Raw genomic sequence first — 18,443 nt, 5'->3', positions numbered from 1 at the left:
GTTCTCCCTCATCCATTCTGCTGGTTACATCCTCAAAACTCCAGTGGGTTTGTTAAACATGATTTCCTTCTTATAAATCCATGTTGACTTTGTCTAACCCCATTGATATTTACTAAGTGTCCTGTTGTCACATCCTTTATAATAGATTCTAGCATTTTCCCTACTACAGATATTAAGCTAACCAGTCTGTAGGCCCCTGTTATCTCCCTCCTTTCTTAAATAGTGGGGTTACATTTGCCACTCTCCAATCTGCCGGGATTGTTCCAGAATCTGGGAAGATTACAACCAACTATTTCCATGGCCACCTCCTTTACTACCCTGGGATGTAGATTATCAGGCCCTGGGGATTTATCAGCTTTCAGTCCCATTTATTTCTCCAGAACTATTTTTTTAGTAATACTAATTTTCGTCAATTCCTCCTTCTCAGTAGACCCTTGGTTCTCTACTCTTTCTGGGAAGTTGTTATTTGTGTCTTCTTCCATGAAGACAGAACTAAAGTAGTTGTTTAATTGCTCTGCCAATTCCTTGTTCTCCATTATAAATTCTCCATTATAAAAGCAGACTGTAAAAGCTTCTGTGTTCCTTGCAAGTTTACTCTCAAACTTTATTTTCCCCTTCTTGATCAATCTCTTGTTTCTCCTTTGCTGAATTCTAAACTGCTCCTAATCCTCAGGCTTGCTGCTTTTTCTGGCAACTTTATAGGACTGCACTTGGATCTAATAATTTCTTTTGTTAGCCATGGTTGGACCAGCTTTTCCTGTTGTGTTTTTGTGCCAGAAAGGAATGTACAACTGTTGCAAAGCATACATTCGCTCCTTAAATATTAGCCATTGCCTTTCCACTGTCATGCCTATTAATGAAGTTCCCCAATCTATCATAGCCAACTCATCCCTCATACCTTCATAGTTTATTTTGTTTAAATTTAGGACCCTAGTTTCGGATTGGACTACTTCACTTTCCATCCTAATGAACAATTCTATCATGTTATGGTCGCTCTTCCCTAAAGGACCCCACACAATAAGATTATTAATTAACCCCTTCTCATTGCAGAATACCAAATCCAGAATAGCCTGTTCCCTAGTCAGTTCCTCGACATACTGGCCTAAAAAAAACCATCTCATACACATTCCAGGAATTCATCACCACACTATTATTGCTAAATTGGTTTGCCCAGTCTGTGTGTAGATTAGTCACTCATGATTACTGTAGCATCCTTGTTATGTGCATCGCTAATTTCCTGTTTAATGCTGTCCCCCACCTTACCGCTACTGCTCGGAGGCCTAAAGACAACTTCCACCAATTTTTTCTGCCCCTTGTTGCTTCTCAGCTCCACCCGGACTGATTCCATACCTTGATTTTACGATCCTCTATCCTTTTTTCACTATTGCACTGATGTCATCCTTTACCAACAGAACCCCACCTCCCTTTCCTTTTTGCCTGTCCTTCCTGAATATTGAATACCCTTGCATATTCAGTTCCCAGCCTTGATTACCCTGTAGCCATCTCTCCATAATCGCAATCATATCGTACCCGTTTACATCCAATTGCGCTATGAATTTGTCTACCTTATTGTGAATGCTCCATGCATTCAGATACAGCGCTTTTAGACTTGCCTTTTTAACAATTTTTACACATTTATTTTTGTGCTATGGCCCTATTTTCTGCTAGTCCTTGTTTTTCCTGCCTTCCACTTCTGCTTTTTGCTTTTCTATCTTTCATTTCTATCATTGTTTCCCCCTCTTGTGTCTCACCACTGAGGTTCCCTTGGCATTCTAGTTTAAACCCTCCCCTACAGTACTAGCGAATACACCTGTGAGGATATTGGTCCCGGTCCCGCTGGGGTCCCATCTTCCCGAGAATTGGTCCCAATGCCTCAGGCATCTAAATCCCTCTCCTCCTACACCATCTCTCCAGCCACGCATTCATCTGGTCTATTCTCCTATTCCTAATCTTGCTAGCATGTGGCACTGGGAGTAATCCTGAGATTGCTATCTTTGAGGTTCTGCTTTTTAATTTATTTCCTAACTCCCTGTATTCTCCTTGCCGGACCTCATCCCCCTCTTTACCTAGGTCGTTGGTACTGATATGGACCACAACCTCTGGCCTTTCACCTTCCCCCTTCAGAATGTCTTGCAGCCATCCAGCAATATCCTTGACCCTGGCACCACGGAGGCAACATACCATCCTGGTGTCACCTCTGGGGCCGGAGATGGACCCAGGGGACTCCTGCACTACCTGCCTAGTGCTTTTACTCTGTCCAGCAGTCACCCATTCCCTGTCTGCCTGTGCACTCTCACTATATGTGCTATCCGCAGCTTCAGCTCAAACATGGATTCCGAATAACTGCAGCTGGAGACACCTCCTGAATATGTGGTCACCCTGGACACTGGAAGTGTCCCTGACTTCCCACATCACACAGGAGGAGCACTCCATATGGCCGAGCTGCCCTGCCATGACTTACCCTTAATTATGGCAGATTGTGAAATTTGAATTCAATAAACATCTGGAATTAAAAGTCTAAGGATGACCATGAAACCATTGTCAATTGTTGTAAAAAGCCACGTGGTTCACTAATGTCCTTTAAGGAAGAACATCCGCTGTCCTCACCTGGTCTGGCCTACATGTGACTCCAGATCTGCCGTATTGTGATTGACTCTTAACTGCCTTCTGGCTTGCTAGGCCTTTTCATTCAATTGTATCTAACCACTAAAAAGTCAATAAAAAAGAATGAAACTGGGAAGACCACCCGGCATCAACCTAGGCACCAGAAACGACAACAGCAAATCCAGCCCTGTCAACCCCGAAAAGCTTTCCTTACAAACAACTGGGGGCTTGTGCCAAAATTGGGAGAGCTGCCTCACAGACTAGTCAACAGCCTGACATAGTCATACTCATGGAAACATACCTGACAAATCATGTCCCAGACACTACCATCACCATCCCCGTCCTGTCCTACCAGCAGGACAGACCCAGCAGAGGTGGTGGCACAGTGGTACACAGTCAGGAGGGAGTTACTCAGGGAGTCCTCAATATTGGCTGCAGACCCCATGACATCTCATGGCATCAGGTCAAACATGGGCAAGGAAACCTCCTGCTGAATACCAAGTACCACCACCCAACCCCACCCCATTCAGCTGATGAATCAGAACTCCATGTTAAAAACCACTTGGAAGAATCGCTGAGAGTGGCAAGGGCACAGATTGTACTCGGGTGGGGGACTTCAATGTCCATCACCAAGAGTGGCTCGGTAGCACCACCACAGACCGAGTCCTAAAAGACATAGCTGCTACACTGGGTCTGTGGCAGGTGGTGAGGAAACTAACAAGGGGGGAAAACATCCTTGATCTCATCTTCAATCTGCCTACTGCAGATGCATCTGTCCATGACATTATCAGTAGGAGTGACCACTGCACAGTCCTGGTAGAGACAAAGTCCTGTCTTCACATTGAAGATACCTGCTATTGTGTTGTGTGGCACTACGACCGTGCTAAATGGGATAGATTTTGAACAGGTCTAGTAGCTCAAGACTGGGCATCCATGAGGCGCTGTGGACCATCAACAGCAGCAGAATGGTACTAGGACATAATCTGCAACCTCATGGCCCAGCATATCCCCCACTCTACCATTACCACCAAGCCAGGGGATCAACGAAGAATGTAGGAGGGCATGCCAGGAGCAGCATCAGGCGTACCTAAAAATGAGATGCCAACCTGGTGAAGCTACAACACATGAATACCTGTGTGTCAACAGCATAAGCAGCAGGTGATAGACAGAGCTAAGGGATTCCACAACCAACAGATCATATCTAAGCTCTGCAGCCCTGCCACATTCAGTCATGAATGGTGGTGGACAATTAAACAATTCACTGGAGGAGGAGGCTCCACAAATATCCCCATCCTCAATGATGGAGGAGCCAGGCACATCAGTGCTAAAGGTAAGGCTGAAGCATTCACAACAATCTTCAGTCAGAAGTGCGGAGTAGATGATCCATCTCTGTCTCCTCCAGAGGTCCTCAACATCACCGGTACCAATCTTCTGCCAATTCGATTCACTCCATGTGATATCAAGAGATGGCTGAAGACACTGAATACTGCAAAACTGTGGGCCCTGACAGTATTCCAGCAATAGTGCTGAAGAATTGTGCTCCAGAACTTGCCACGCCCCTAGCCAAGCTATTCCAGTACAGCTACAACACTGGCATCTATGTCGCAAATTGCCCAGGTATGTTCTGTACACAAAATGTAGGACAAATATAACCAATACAATTACTGCCCCATCAGTCTACTCACGATCATCAGTAAAGTAATGGAAGGGGTCATCAACATTGCTATCAAGTGGCACTTGCTTAGCAATAACCTGCTCGCTGATGCTCAGTTTGGGTTCTGCCAGGGCTCATGACCTCATTACATCTTCAGTTCAAACATGGACAAATAGCTGAACTCTAGAGGCGAAGCGAGAGTCACTGCCCTTAACGTCAAGGCAGCGTTTGATCGAGTTTGGTATCGAGGAGCCCTAGCAAAACTGGAGTCAATGGGAATCAGGGGGGAAACTCTCCACTGGTGGGAGTCATACCTAGCACAATGGGAGATGGTTGTGGTTGTTGAAGGTCAATCATCTAATTTCCAGGACATCACTGCAGGAGTTCCTCAGGGTAGTGTCCTAGGCCCAACCATCTTCAGCTGCTTCATCAATGACCTTCCTTCCATCATAAAGGTCAGAAGTGGGGATGTTCACTGATGATTGCACAATGTTCAACACCATTCACAACTCAGATATTGAAGCAGTCCATGCACAAATGCAGCAACACCTGGACAACATCCAGGCTTGGGCTGACAAGTTGAAAGTAATATTTGTGCCACACAAGTGCCAGGCAAGGACCATCTCCAACAAGAATATATCTAAACATCACCCCTTGACGTTCAATGACATTATCATCACTGAATCCCCCACTTTTAATATCCTAGGGATTACCATTGATCAGGAACTGAGCTGGACAAGCTATATAAATATTGTGGCTACAAAAGCAGGTCAGAGGCTAGGAATCCTGCAGTGAATAACTCACTTCCTGACTCCCCAAAGCCTGTCCACCATCTACAAGGCACAAATCAGGAATGTGATGGAATACTCCCCACTTGTCTGGATGAGTGTAACTCCTACAACATTCAAGAAGCTTGACACCATCCAGGGCAAAGCAGCCCACTTGATTGGCACCACATCCACAAATATCCACTTCCTCTGACACCGACACAGTTGCAGCGGTGTGTACCATCTACAAGATGCACTGCAGAAACTCACCAAGACTCCTTACACAGCACCTTCCAAACCCACGACTGTTACCATCTAGTGTCAATTGTGTACAGTTCTGGGCACCATATTATAGGAAAGATGTGAACACATTGGAGAGAGTGCAGAAGAGGTTTACAAAAATGGTCCCAGGGGTGAGAAACTTCAGCTATAAGGATAGATTGGAGAAGTTGGGATTGTTTTCCTTGGAGAGGAGAAGGCGGAGCGGAGACTTGATAGAAGTTTTCAAAATCACGAGGAGGCTGGACAGAATAGATGGGGAGAAGCTGTTCCCACTCGTAAAAGGGTCAAGAATGAGAAAGTACAGATTTAAAATGATTTGCAAAAGAAGCAAATGTGATGTGAGAAAAAACTTTTTCACACTGCGAACGCTTCAGGTCTGGAATGCATTGCGTGGAAGTGTGGTGGAGGCAGGTTCAATTGAGGCATTCAAGAGGGTATTAGATGATTATTTGAATAGAAACAAGCTACAGGGGCATGGGGAAAAGGCAGGGCAATGGCACTAGGTCATAATGCTCATTGGCGAGCTAGTGCAGACATGATGGGCCGAATGGCCTCCTTCTTTGCCATTAAGACTCTGTGACTCTGAGAAGGACGAGGGCTGCAGATACATGGGAATACCACCACCTAAGTTCTCCTCCAAGTCACTCACCATCCTGACTTGGAACTATATCACCATTCCTTCACTGTCACTGGGTCAAAATCCTAGAACTCCCTCCCTAACAGCACTGCGGGTGTATCTACACCACAGGGTCTGCAGCGATTCAAGAAGGCAACTTACCTCCACCTTCTCAAGGGCAATTAGGGATGGGCAATAAATGCTGGCCTAGCCAGCAACTCCCACGTCCCATAAGTAAATAAAAAAAACCTCCCTTTACTTTTACTTCTAGTTTAAAGAAGAATATATTCTAGGGACCTTACTTTACTTTAGGTTAAGTAGTGTTTAAAGCATAAGACCAAATTTTACTTTAAAGACTGGACAATGGAAATACTCACCATGCCCTACTTACCAAGGCCACCGCTCCTTTCATGTTGGCTACTGGTCACTCAATGAACTTATGTTTCCCCTGTGATGTCACTCTTCAATGTTTTCAAAAATCATCCCTCTCATGCAGCTTTTCAAACCCTGGATGCTGAATAAAGTAGAAAAGCCTCACAGTGACTCCACTCTGCAATAATGCACTCTGTGACAGGGCACTTACCTTCTCTTACTTATACTACTGAAATTCAGATGACTCTCCTATCTGGCAGCTCGAGAGCCAGGTTAGGCCAGTTACTATATTTGCTGATCTCACCTGCTCTCCAGCAGAGGGTTTGGTTTGCTTTATTAACCCTGCCCCCAAGCCTCTAAGAGACTTAAAACTGTAAATTTAAGTAAAATGCTAAATTGCAAGCAAGCAGTACTAGATTTTTATAAAAGATCAACCCTTAAAATTTAAACTTTCACTCCCTACTCACCAAACTCGCCGTGATTCCACTCTGCAACAATGCACTCCGTGCACCTCACATTGGTTTAAGTATAGAGGGTAGCTTAATCCATGATGGTGAACGTGTGGCAAAGAGAGAGAGGACAAATACAACATGATAAAGAACCCAGTGCATCTGTTCCCCCACCAAACACAGCCTGGTTATATGATGAACCCCAACAGGTTAGCAGAAAAGTTACTTGGTTTTCCATTTAATAGGAAAACTGGTACAATCACAACATTTAGATGTCTATGGACAAAGCCAAATAAAAGTATCTTACCTCTTTAATTTTTTAGAAGCAGCCCACGGGAATGAGATAAAAATTCCTCTCTGGTTGGCTGTTGAGAACCCCAAATGAATGCAATTCTGGCAGAGGTACACTAGTTTGCTGTTGGCTTGAGTCCACAGCACAGGCTGTGATTTCGTTATAACTGCTCTAGGGAGATTCAGGTTGCTTTGCTGATGTGCCAAGGGTTTCCCATCTTCATAAATTGGGCTTCTCTCAATATAACACAATATGTGGCCTGCTCCCAACAGCACTGTTTACATAATGAGGCTTAATTTGGATTTGATCAGAACTAAATATTTAATATCCAAGCTAAATAAATGCTTTTGAATGTTTTCCCCCCTCATTGGTCCCTTGATGCACCCTCATAGAATTTTGAATTCTTCATTATAAACTTCAAATTGCACCACTTTCCAGATTGTCAAATGAATTGTTTTGTTAGAAAATGAATTAAATTTACTCAGATGGTGACCGCACTGTCAACTTTTGACATCAGGGAGCAGCTCATTTGAATGTAGGGGAAATAAATATATAAATAGAGCAAAGCAAATAGGTTTCTTTCAGGCTTTTAAACAGGGTCTAACTTACATTCCCACCTGTACAATCTATGCAATTTCATGTAAGCTGTGAGGAGGACACAAAGAGGCTGTAGAGGAATAAAGACAGGTTAAGTGAGTGGACAACAAGATGGCAGATGTAGTATAATGTGGGGGTGTGTGGGTATAATCATCTGGGTAGTAAGAATGGAAAAGGGGAATATTTTTTAAAAGGCATGGAACTTTTAAATGTTGATGCGTACTCGTAAGAAGAACACGGAAAGTTAGCAGTCAGATATAGCAAGCAATTAGAAGCTAAATGAAGTGTTGACCTTTATTGCAAGGGAATTACAAGAATAAGGAAGCCTTGCTACAATTGTACAGGGCTTTGGTAAAACAGTCCCTGGACTGTGCGCAATTTTAGTCTCCATATCTAAGGAAAGCTATACTTGCATTCGAGGCTGTACAGTGAAGGTTCACCTGGGCGAAGAGGGTTGACTTTTCGTGCCAGACTGAATAAATTGAGCCGATATTCACTCTGGAGTTAGAGAAGATTGGGAGGCAATCTCATTGAAGCATACAAGACTCTGAAGGGATTTGACAAGATAGATACTGAGATGGGAATCTAAAACACGGGGCCAGAGTCTCGGGATAAGGAGCCCAATCATATAGGAATGTGATGATGAGAAATTTCACTTAGAGTGTTATGAACCTTTGCAATTTCTCCACAAGAAGCTTGTGCATGCTCCATCATTGAGTATATTCAAAGTTGAGATGGATAGATTTTTCACCTCTCAGAGAATATAGGGATATGGCGAGCAGGCGAGAGAGTGGAGTTGAAGTAGAAGGTGAGGCACAATCATATTGAGTAACAGGTTCAAGGGGCAGTATGGTCTCCTCCTGCTCCAATTTCTTATGTTCTAAAGCACAATATCAGGTCACTTGGCCCAATTGGTCCATGTTGGTGTTTATTCTCCATGAGCCTCCTCCCACCTATCTTCATTTAACTCTATCAGCATAATGTTCTATCCTTGTCTCCCTCATGTGTTTATCCAGTTTCTCCAACTTTGTATCAGGAATTAAGGGGGTTAGGGATAAGGAGAACACTTCATAATTTTTAGTCAACCAACGTCAGTTTTCATAGGGCCAAGAAAAGGGCCAGTTTTTTTTGGACAAATTCTCTTAATTTAGCCTCTGAGTACACAATTGAAGGAGGTTTTAAGCAGGACTACTGACTCCACATTTTTATTTTTCTGTTTACTGAAGCATTCCTGGATCTGCCATCTGCGCCTTCGACATGGAGCAGATTTCCAGCATTTTTGACGGGCGTTTCAAGGAGCAGAAATCCCCAGAGTCTATATGGACGCCAGTTCCTGAGGAATTGGTTCCAAAGCCAAGGTAAGAGAATCCTTCAAGGCCAAGAACACACAACACACTACAAAATGAAATGAGTCTGTCTGAAGGTGAAATGGAAGTGCTGTGAATAAAACACTTTCTATTTTCAATATCGTCAGCATTGAGCTCTCAAAAGTAAAATTCAGCACAATTAGATTGATACGACTGAGCAGCTTTGCTCAGCATTTTCAGTGGCCATTGAAGACTCAGCCACGTTGCTGTGGGTCTGGAGTCACAGGTAGACCAAACTGGGAAGGACAGCAGATTTCATTTTCTAAAGGACATTAGTAAACCAGATGGATTTTATAACAATTGACAATGGTTTCATGGTTACCATTACTGAGATTATCTTTTAATTCCAGATTTATTAATTGAATTTAAATTCCACCAGCTGCTGTGGTGGGGGGGGTTGAACCTATGTCCCCAGGGCATTAGCCTGCGTCTCTCGATTACTCGTCCAGTGATATTACCAGTATGCCATCATCTCCCCCAAAACCCTGGGGGTTACCATTGACCAGAAACTGAACTAGACCAGCCATATAAATACTGTGGCTACAACAGCAGGTCAGAGACTGGGAACTCTGAGGTGAATAACTCACCTCCTGTCTCCCCAAAGTCTGCCCACCATCTACAAGGCACAAGTCAGGAGTGCGATGGAGTACTTTCCACTTGCCTGGATGAATGCAGCTCCAACAACACTCAAGAAGCTTGACACCTTCCAGGACAAAGCAGTCCACTTGATTGGCCCATCCTGCACCTTAAATCTCCACCACCGATGGCACAGTGTGTACCATCTACAAGATGGACTGCAGCAACTCACCAAGACTCCTTCAACAGCACCTTCCAAACCCACAACATCTACCACCTAGAAGGGCAGGGCAGCAGATGCATGGGAAAGCCACCACCTACAAGTGCCCCTCAAAGCCACATTCCATCCTGACTTGGAACTATATCACTGTTCTGTCACTTGTCACTGGGTCAAAATCCTGGAACTCCCTTCCTAACAGCACAATGATTGTACCTAGCCCACATGGACCCAGCAGGTCAAGAAGGCAGCTCACCATCACCTTCTCAAGGGCAGTTAGGATTGGGCAATATATGTTGGCCTTGCCAGTGACACCCTCATCCCATGGGTGAATAAAAAAAGGACTTTAGCTTCCCCTATTCCACCCCAGTAATGCAACTCTGCAGGAACCTCAAAGAGCACGGGCCACTGCTCTAATGTAGCATTTTTATACTTTACTGTAGTGAAATTGGCAACTTAAACCTGACTTAGGTGCCCTGGGATAATGGTGCAAGTAACCAGCCTGCATGGAATAATCCCATCCTTGTCTACTTCATTGCAGCGTGGGCATTTTAGACCCCCTGCACTCCATGAAGTCGGACCTGTTAAGAGACAAGGCTCATGGTACTTCACAGGAATTGTGAACCATGGGGGGGATGCCTAGTCTGGAGTTGGGAACCTATTGACAAGTAATTGTCAAGGTGTTGACTTCACATGTCATGATGTAATAGTGCATTATAAGTTAAGTATGTTTGTAATACAGTGATTAATAAAATGGCTTTATTCTTTAAAAATAAGTGACTATTAAGTTGACTAACATTGTGAAAATGTTCAGATGCATTAGAATGCTTTATCTAGTGCATAAAGTGCTCTTCTGCATTCAGCTGTTTTGAGATTAAGATCTTATGGTACCAATTTTTCCCCGTGATTTAACCTTTTCTTTGATTGACAGTCCTGTCATCTGTTCAGTCTTTTGAAGCACTGGAACAAATAGCTACCTGTTCCACAACTTTTAAAGGCTTTAATGTATTCAGTTCTAGAGGCTTTGCTGACACTGTTTTAGAATCCCATTATGAATGCTAGGCTGAGCCCCAAGCACCACTAATGGTTTAGCTCAGCAGAGGTTGTTGATACAGCTGTCAAAGGGGCTGAGAGTTTTGTTTTGATTAACAATTTTGTGAGCAGTTAATAGGATTAAAGTTATAGAGGATGCAAGTAACATCCCAGAAATAGCTGTAAATCAGGAATTGGAAGGGAGGGAGGAACTCAGGAAAATTGCAATCGCCATGGAAGCAGTACCTAGCAAATTGCTGAAGCTGCAAGCTGACAAATCCTTGGGTCCTGATGGACTTCATCCTGGGGTCTTAAAAGAAATGACTAGGGAGATGGTTGATGCATTGGTTTTAATTTTCCAAAATTCCCTGGATTCAGGGAAGATGTTATTAGATTGGAAAATAGCAAATGTAACTCCTTTACTCAAAGAGGGAGGGAGGCAGAAAGGAGGAAACTACAGGCCAGTTAGCTTAAGTGCTGTCATAGGAAAAAATTTTGGAAGCTATTATTAAAGATGTTATGGCAGGGCACTTAGAAAAATTCAAGGCAATCAGGCGGAACCAACATGGTTTTGTAAAAAGGCAGTCATGTTTAATCAACTTATTGGAGTTCTTTGAAGGAGTCACATGCGCTGTGGATAAAGGGGACCCAGTGAATGTACTGTACATAGATTTCCAGAAGGCATTTGATAAGGTGCCACATCAAAGGTTATTGCATAAAATAAAGGTTCATGGCATAGAGGGTAAATATTGGCATGGATAGAACATTGGATAGCTAACAGGAAACAGAGGGTAGCCATAAATGGGTCTTTTTCTGATTAGCGGGATGTAACGAGTGGTGTGCCACAGGGATCAATTCTGGGGCCTCAGCTTTCTATGATTTATATAAATGACTTGGATGAAGGGACCGAAGGTATGGTTTCTTAATTTGCTGATGAAACAAAGGTAGGTGGGAATGTAAGTTGTCAAGAGGACATAAGGAGGCTATAAGGGGAGATAGATAGGATAAGTCAGTGAGCAAAGTTCTGTCAAATGGAGTATAATGTGGGAAAATGTGAAATTCTCCATTTCGGCAGGAAGAATTTAAAAAAGCATATTGATGAGAAATTGTAGAGCTCTGAGATGCAGAGGGATCTGGGGGTCCTTGTGCATGAATCACAAACGGCTAGTACGTAAGTGAAGCAAGTAATTAGGAAAGCTAATAGAATGTTATCGTTTATTTTGAGGGGATTTAAATATGAAAGTAGGGAGGTTAAACTTCAGTTGTACAGGACACTGGTGACACCACATCTGGAGTACTGTGTACAATATTGGTGTCCTTATTTAAGGAAGGATGTAAATGCATCAGAAGCAGTTCAAAGAAGATATACTAAACTAATACCAGGAATAGGTGGGTTATCTTACGAGGAAAGGTTGGCATGTATCTGCTGGAGTTTAGAAGAGTACGAACGATTTGATTGAGACATATAAGATCCTGAGGGGTCTTGAAGGGTGGATGTGGAGATGGTGTTTCCCCTGTGGGAGAATCTAGAAATAGGGGTCAGTGTTTAAAAGTAAGGAGTCACACATTTGAGACAGAAATAAGAAGAATTTCTTTCTCTCAAGAGGTAGTGAACTCACTTCCTCAAAAGGCAGTGGAAGCAGAGTCTTTGAATGTTTTCAAGGCAGATGTAGATGGATTCTTGATAAACAAGGAGGTGAAAGGTTATCGGGGGTAGGCAGGAATGTAGAGTTTAGGTTGCAGTCAGACCAGCCATGATCTTATTGAATGGCGAAGCAGGTTTGAAGGACTGAGTGGCCAAATCCTGCTCCTAATTCATATGTTCATACATACGTCTTTGAATGCCTGTTTATTTATTTTGATAGCTTTATTAACACTTAAGAGGAATAACCTTTTTCAAGTATTGTGGTTATGTGTTTTATTATCAGTTTTATGAGCTCCTAAGAGGATTAGAGTTTTTAAAAGAGGTTTTTGAAATGACTGTTTGTTTATTTTGACAGTTTTATGAGCATCTCATAGACTTCCCATTGTTATGATAGAACTCATGAATTCTGTCCATAGCTGATACTGGGTGAGTGGGAATGGGAGTATGGATGAGGCATGGAGGGTATGGAGAAGGCATAAAGGGTGTGGAGGGGAAGTGAGGGATAAGAACTAGGCCGACTAACATTCATTTACAGAACTGGGCTGATGCTCCAGTGAATAGTGGTGGCCTTCTAACCGTGCTGGCCTCGGCATCCAACCACCTCCATTCCTGCCTCGGCTGTTTCCAGGGCCCATGGCCCTAAATCTAGCCCATCCCTGGCAAACCACCATGAAAATAGTGCAGGTGGGCACTGTCAGGCAGGAGGCGGGATCCTGACTTCAGGAAATGACCTGTCTCCCGATTCCCACCTGAGGCCAGGAAGACAAGAAGCGTAGTCCAAGATTTTGTGTCAGGCTTTTGAAGAAAAAATGTTGCTGGTGAGGTAAGGTGATGTTGGGGAGAGAGCTCCAGAAGGCAGAGAACATGGTACCTGGAAGAAGAGATAAAAGAAGGAAGTAACGCTGCATTTCCCTTAATAGAGGTGAAAATTGACGATACTTGTACACCAAAGGTAATATGTACTCCATGAGTTAATAACATTATGAGTAAAAATACCATAGTGCAATTGTAATAAAATGTCTTTTCATGTGTAGATTTCACTGGCAGATGGCAAAAGCAAAGTTGGCACGACAACAAGGTGAAATAAATGGGAGGAAATTAGTTCTGCCAATTAAAATAAAGGAAATTTGGCAGTGAGGGCATGACATAATATGGTTTTTTTAGTGGAACAGTTTGGCACTTTAGACACCCAGGTCGGGATTTCCCACTCACCTCCTGCCGTTCACAGATGGATGTTGGGCGGGCGAGAACTAGGAATTGCTTGGAGTTGTCCCTGCCTTCATGCTTAAACTCCCCCCTCCCCCCACTCGTGCCCTCCAATCCCTGACCTCCATCCATGCACAAAGCCAACAGAAGAAAGCAAGTGAAATGCAGATCAGAGAAATATTTTCTCCAATGTACTTCCCGTGATTCGTATGTTCAGAGCACTGTTTATTCCAGATGTCCCGTGTTCCAATGCAGACAACAGTGATGGATGTGAATGTATTTTCTCAGTGGTTAGGACGGTGTAATCATTGTCAGATGTCTGTGGGCGTGATGCATTTTTTTGTCATCAAATTCATCAGTTCCCCTAGAATGAGATTGTCTGGATGCATAAAATTTAATTGTGGCACAAGATAGTTAAATGTTATTTTTCTGACAGATGGGCAACAGTGTAAGTGGACCAACAACACATCTTACTTTGCCCAATGGACTGAATTTACCTACAACGCCATGAGAAAAAGTGCATTGAGTGTCCCTTTTTCTCTAAATTCTTGTTTCCCACACTACAGACCTGGCTGCTGTGCGGGACCCGGAACAAAATACAATTCGTCCAATGGGTTTCCAGATGAGATGCTGAACTTTGTAAAGACTCACCCACTAATGGATGATACAGTTCCCTCGCTGAACCATGGACCATGGATTATAAAGACAACCATCAGGTGAAACTTAAAGACACAGGCACTAGAATTATTTTATAAAAGAAACCCTATTCCTCTGCTTTCTGATGTGGAGCCATTAGTAATCAAAGATTTTCAATCTATTTCAATCACCAGCAAGGAAAATATTGGAATTCAGGCCATGATCCTGCTCCCTGCCCCATCCCTCTTCTGTCCATTGCAATATTTGACTTGTTCTGCAGTAATAAAAATGTATGAATGTAAAGGAGCAGGAATACTGCAATTTTACATCAGTGTGTAGTGGTATCGGGTGTGCAAAATGGCCACATGACCCCATTATCAGGTCCCAATCGAACTCTTGAATTCTTAGCAACATGAGAGTCTGCCCAAGAGGCCAGCTCACAGTGCTTCATGTCTCTGTCAGCTGCAGATATGAAACCGCATCTGAAGCATGCCTAGGTAATCCTAATAAGTTTTAGAACTTCATATTGAGCCTTTTTAACGTTAATACGCAGCAAGAGTTATTTCGGTGAAAGGCTGAAAACAGATACGAAATAGGTGCTATGCTAACAAAAGGTTTGAAAGTCTTGTTTTAGCATGTAACTTTAATCCTAAATATTGATTACCATAATTTAGAACTTGTCTGGAGGTGCTAAGATACAAATCCCTGCAGGTTTAACATTGAAGTGCTGACTAGACACAATTTTTACAGAGCAGTATGTGAAGATTTGGGAGGGAGGGAGGATTTTCCCAGGTTCATGGAGGTGAGTTTGGAGGTGGGGGGAAAGGCGGGAAAATTAGAAAAAATACCACAGGACAGGTATCCTGACATGATTCTGCCTCCTCCCACTTTTCCCAGGGCTAGGTTGAGTGTGCCCAGCAGCAGTGGGAAGCCAATTGAACCTGTTAAGGAGCCAATTGATTGGGATGACCAGTGGAATCGCTCTTGCCCAACATCGGAGCAGTTTCACTTGGTGTACTCAACCTTGCAGTAAGGGGAAGGTGAGAGCACAGCAGGAGGGACTGATTCAGTGAAACTAGCAAGCTGTGAAGTCTTTGATCAGTTGCATTGAACAGCTACAGAAATGGACAGGGTGAGGCTGTCCTGCAAAGCACAGATTCTGCCAGAGAGTGTTATCATTGCTTGCCTGGGAGACACTTCACCCACCTTCAGCTGCACTCTTCCCTCCTGCCATCCTTCAGACCAGCAAAGGAGCAACTTATGCAGCTCCACCACCCCCCTCTGCTGAGGGTCGAGAGCAGGGGGCTTTCCACTGCAACATGCTCCAGCAGTAGCACCAGCTGCCTTCTCCGTAGCCAGATGCCTCTCCACAGGGAAGAGGGACTGGGCACCAAGATGCAGGTGGAATGAGGCGACACTCCCAACAGAGGGTGTACCAGCTATCCCGACATGTGCAAGCACCTGAGCCTCAGGAGACTCAACCTGTTATGTCATGTCACTGCTGACATTGTCATCTTCATGGTGCCAATCTGCCTTCACACTGGAGCAGGCGGCACACATTGCCAGTGGCTGACAAGTTGCATGTCACTGGAGGCCCACCACCTCCCCCTCTGCATCCCACAACCCAGTGCCCCTGACTCTTGGCAACTTGTGTGGCCTCTTCTCCTGCAAGGAAAGAAAGCATGGAGATGGGAGTGTTACAAATGGCTTGTGTGCAGAGTAATGAAGGACAACATTGTGTATGGTGTCTGTGAAGCATGACTGTGAGAGGGCTATTGGGTGAGCATGAGTGTTGGCTGCTCAGGTCGGAGGCGAAGTACCTGCAGAGAGAGGAAAAAGTGAAGCTGCAAGGTGTGTTGACCTGCAGCATGCTGTGTAGGAGAATGTTGGGCATGTTAGAATGTGATAGTTTTTCTCCACCCACATCTTATGCCCTCCTAAAGTCCTGGATCCTCATGGTCCACTGTCTCCAGGTTAGAGGGGCCACACTGCTACTGCTCACTTTCCCTGCCACTTCCAACCATGCCTGCTTGGTTGAAGAAAATGCCATCTGCCTCCTGCCCTTATGAGAGCTCACCTCACTGCAGCTCCTCAGCTTCCTCAGGTGGTTCCCTTGGTAAAAGTGGGAAATCCAGGGAGCAGGTCTTCCCAACATTCCTGTTGTTGTCGCAGCCTGAAAAACCCAAGTCCTGATGAGTTTCTCTGAAGCACATCGTGTTCCCTTTAATTAGAAACCTTTTCTCTGACAAATGGCCTCGTCATCCCAGCCACTCTCCCTAACTGATTGATGAGCCTGGAGACGGGCTCTTCGTGCTTTGCTCCGGGGAGGGCCAGTATTCCAGCCATCGGGCTTGTGACCCAAAAATGATCCTAATGACTGGATTAAAAAAAAACTAAGGTGGGAAAATTCAGCCCCGGAGAGGGCTTACTGCCACATACAGGCATGTTTCAGGGTGGCTCAAGGACCAAGTGAGAGGGAGCGCAGGTTCTCAGATAGGGCACAGGAGGTCCTGGCAGAGGAGGGATGTCCTACCACTGCAGAGAGGAAGGAGTCCATTTCATGCTCCTGGCACACTCTCATCCAGCAGCAGGTGCTGCTCTGCTTGGCCTCACTCCCTCCTGCCATTCCTTCTGCAAGATGCCAATGACTGATTACTCCCTTTGTCCTGGTGACTCCTGTAAAGTGTCAATAAGGAGCAGCACAGTGCTCACTCATTTTAGGCAAAATCCACAGAGAAATTCCAGAGTGTACGTTGATAGAGTGTTGGGAATATCTTAAAGTGTTCCAGAGAGTCACCTAATATGTTTCAAAGATAGTTTTCAAACCTCCAGAAGCAAGTCAACATTTAAAGCTGATATGCCCTTAAGTAACATTCAACATCCTCTACTAAGTATAATTTGCTGCCAATCAGCTGTTTGCTGTTAGGAGAGGGTGTTTGGTCAAGTGCTAGGCATCAAAGTGCCGTGCAGTCTGTTTTATGAGCGCTAGCAGACAATATAAGTGGCATCCAGCTGCTTAACAATCCTCCGAGAAGCCGTTTCTAGTGGTGGATGAAATGGCTTCTGCTCTCAAGCCTTTATACATAAAGGGTGACATCAGAGGTCTCATGGCCATGGCAAGCCTATGACAAGCCAAAGGGCACAAAAGGCACTTTTCCAAATATCCCCCTTTACATAAAAAGAAAAAAAACAAACAATCTGCATACACTATCATTTACAATTGCAAGTCAGGCACGTACATGGTCTACAATGAAAATCATCATGCATGTGCAGAAAACGTTTTGTTCATTCTAGTCTGTACCACTTTCGTCTGTCCCTACACACATATTGCACACACAGTTTTTAAAGCGTTCAGGTCTTCTAATAATACACATGCAGGTTGTTATTGGATGTTTGTCTAGTGTCCACTCGTCCTGGGGTGATGTTGGCTTTCCAGGGAATGTCACTGCCATGGTGAGTGTTGCTGCTGTGGTAATTGTTGCTGCTGATCCATTGCCTTTGTTGGGAAATGGTTGGCCCTCTGGGACTGATGGTCATTTTGTTCCCTGTGCAGTTGGTGAAATGGCATCTTCCTCATCAGCTGTCTCCTATGAAGAAGCAGCTTCACCAGTTATGGTGTACGCGTATGTCTGCGGTTATGACAATATATCTGGTCGTTCGCTTTTACCATTTACAATCAAGATGACAACTTCTCTCCCCAGGTCCCAAGTTGCCAAGTGGGCTGCCTTTTGTTGAGAGCATTGAATGTTTGTGCACTGATCGGCTCTGCAATTCTCAGCTCTGGCAATGATTGGCAGCTTTATCAAATTGAAATTTGATTCTCTGTTGTTTCACTCACTCATGTTACCACTCCTAACTTCTGTAGTTTTTTTTAAAGCTATCGGAAAAGTAGTTTGGTTGCAGTGTGACATTAGTCACCGCACTCGACCACATTCCATGTCTTCAGTAGGTGTGTTTCTCCACTCTAGGATTGCCTTGTACACATCTGTGCTTGTCTACTTGAGTTTTTGATGATCCCTTTGGCAATACTCACTGCTGCCTCAGCCTTTCCATTTGACTGGAGATAGGGTGGAGATGATGTGTAGTGTTGAATTTCCCAGTCATTTATGAAGCGCCTGAATTCTTCACTCA

General features: G+C 44.1%; 1 protein-coding gene across 5 annotated transcripts in view; it reads left to right on the top strand.

Annotated features, from left to right (window-relative positions):
* The window catches only part of sema6bb (sema domain, transmembrane domain (TM), and cytoplasmic domain, (semaphorin) 6Bb), a 584,175-nt gene that overhangs the window by 517,531 nt on the left and 48,201 nt on the right, over positions 1-18,443 (top strand). For all 5 annotated transcript variants that reach the window (XM_078555703.1, XM_078555699.1, XM_078555702.1 and 2 more), the window contains 2 exons: positions 8,860-8,991; positions 14,243-14,392. In XM_078555703.1, the coding sequence (XP_078411829.1) occupies positions 8,860-8,991; positions 14,243-14,392 (282 nt within the window). The remainder of the gene's footprint in view (positions 1-8,859; positions 8,992-14,242; positions 14,393-18,443) is intronic.

This window comes from Cetorhinus maximus, chromosome 13 (assembly GCF_964194155.1).
Source record: "Cetorhinus maximus chromosome 13, sCetMax3.hap1.1, whole genome shotgun sequence".
In the NCBI taxonomy this organism is placed as follows: Eukaryota; Metazoa; Chordata; class Chondrichthyes; order Lamniformes; family Cetorhinidae; genus Cetorhinus; species Cetorhinus maximus.
Note: the sequence above shows the minus strand (reverse complement) of the source record. Positions and strands in the feature narration are given on the sequence as shown.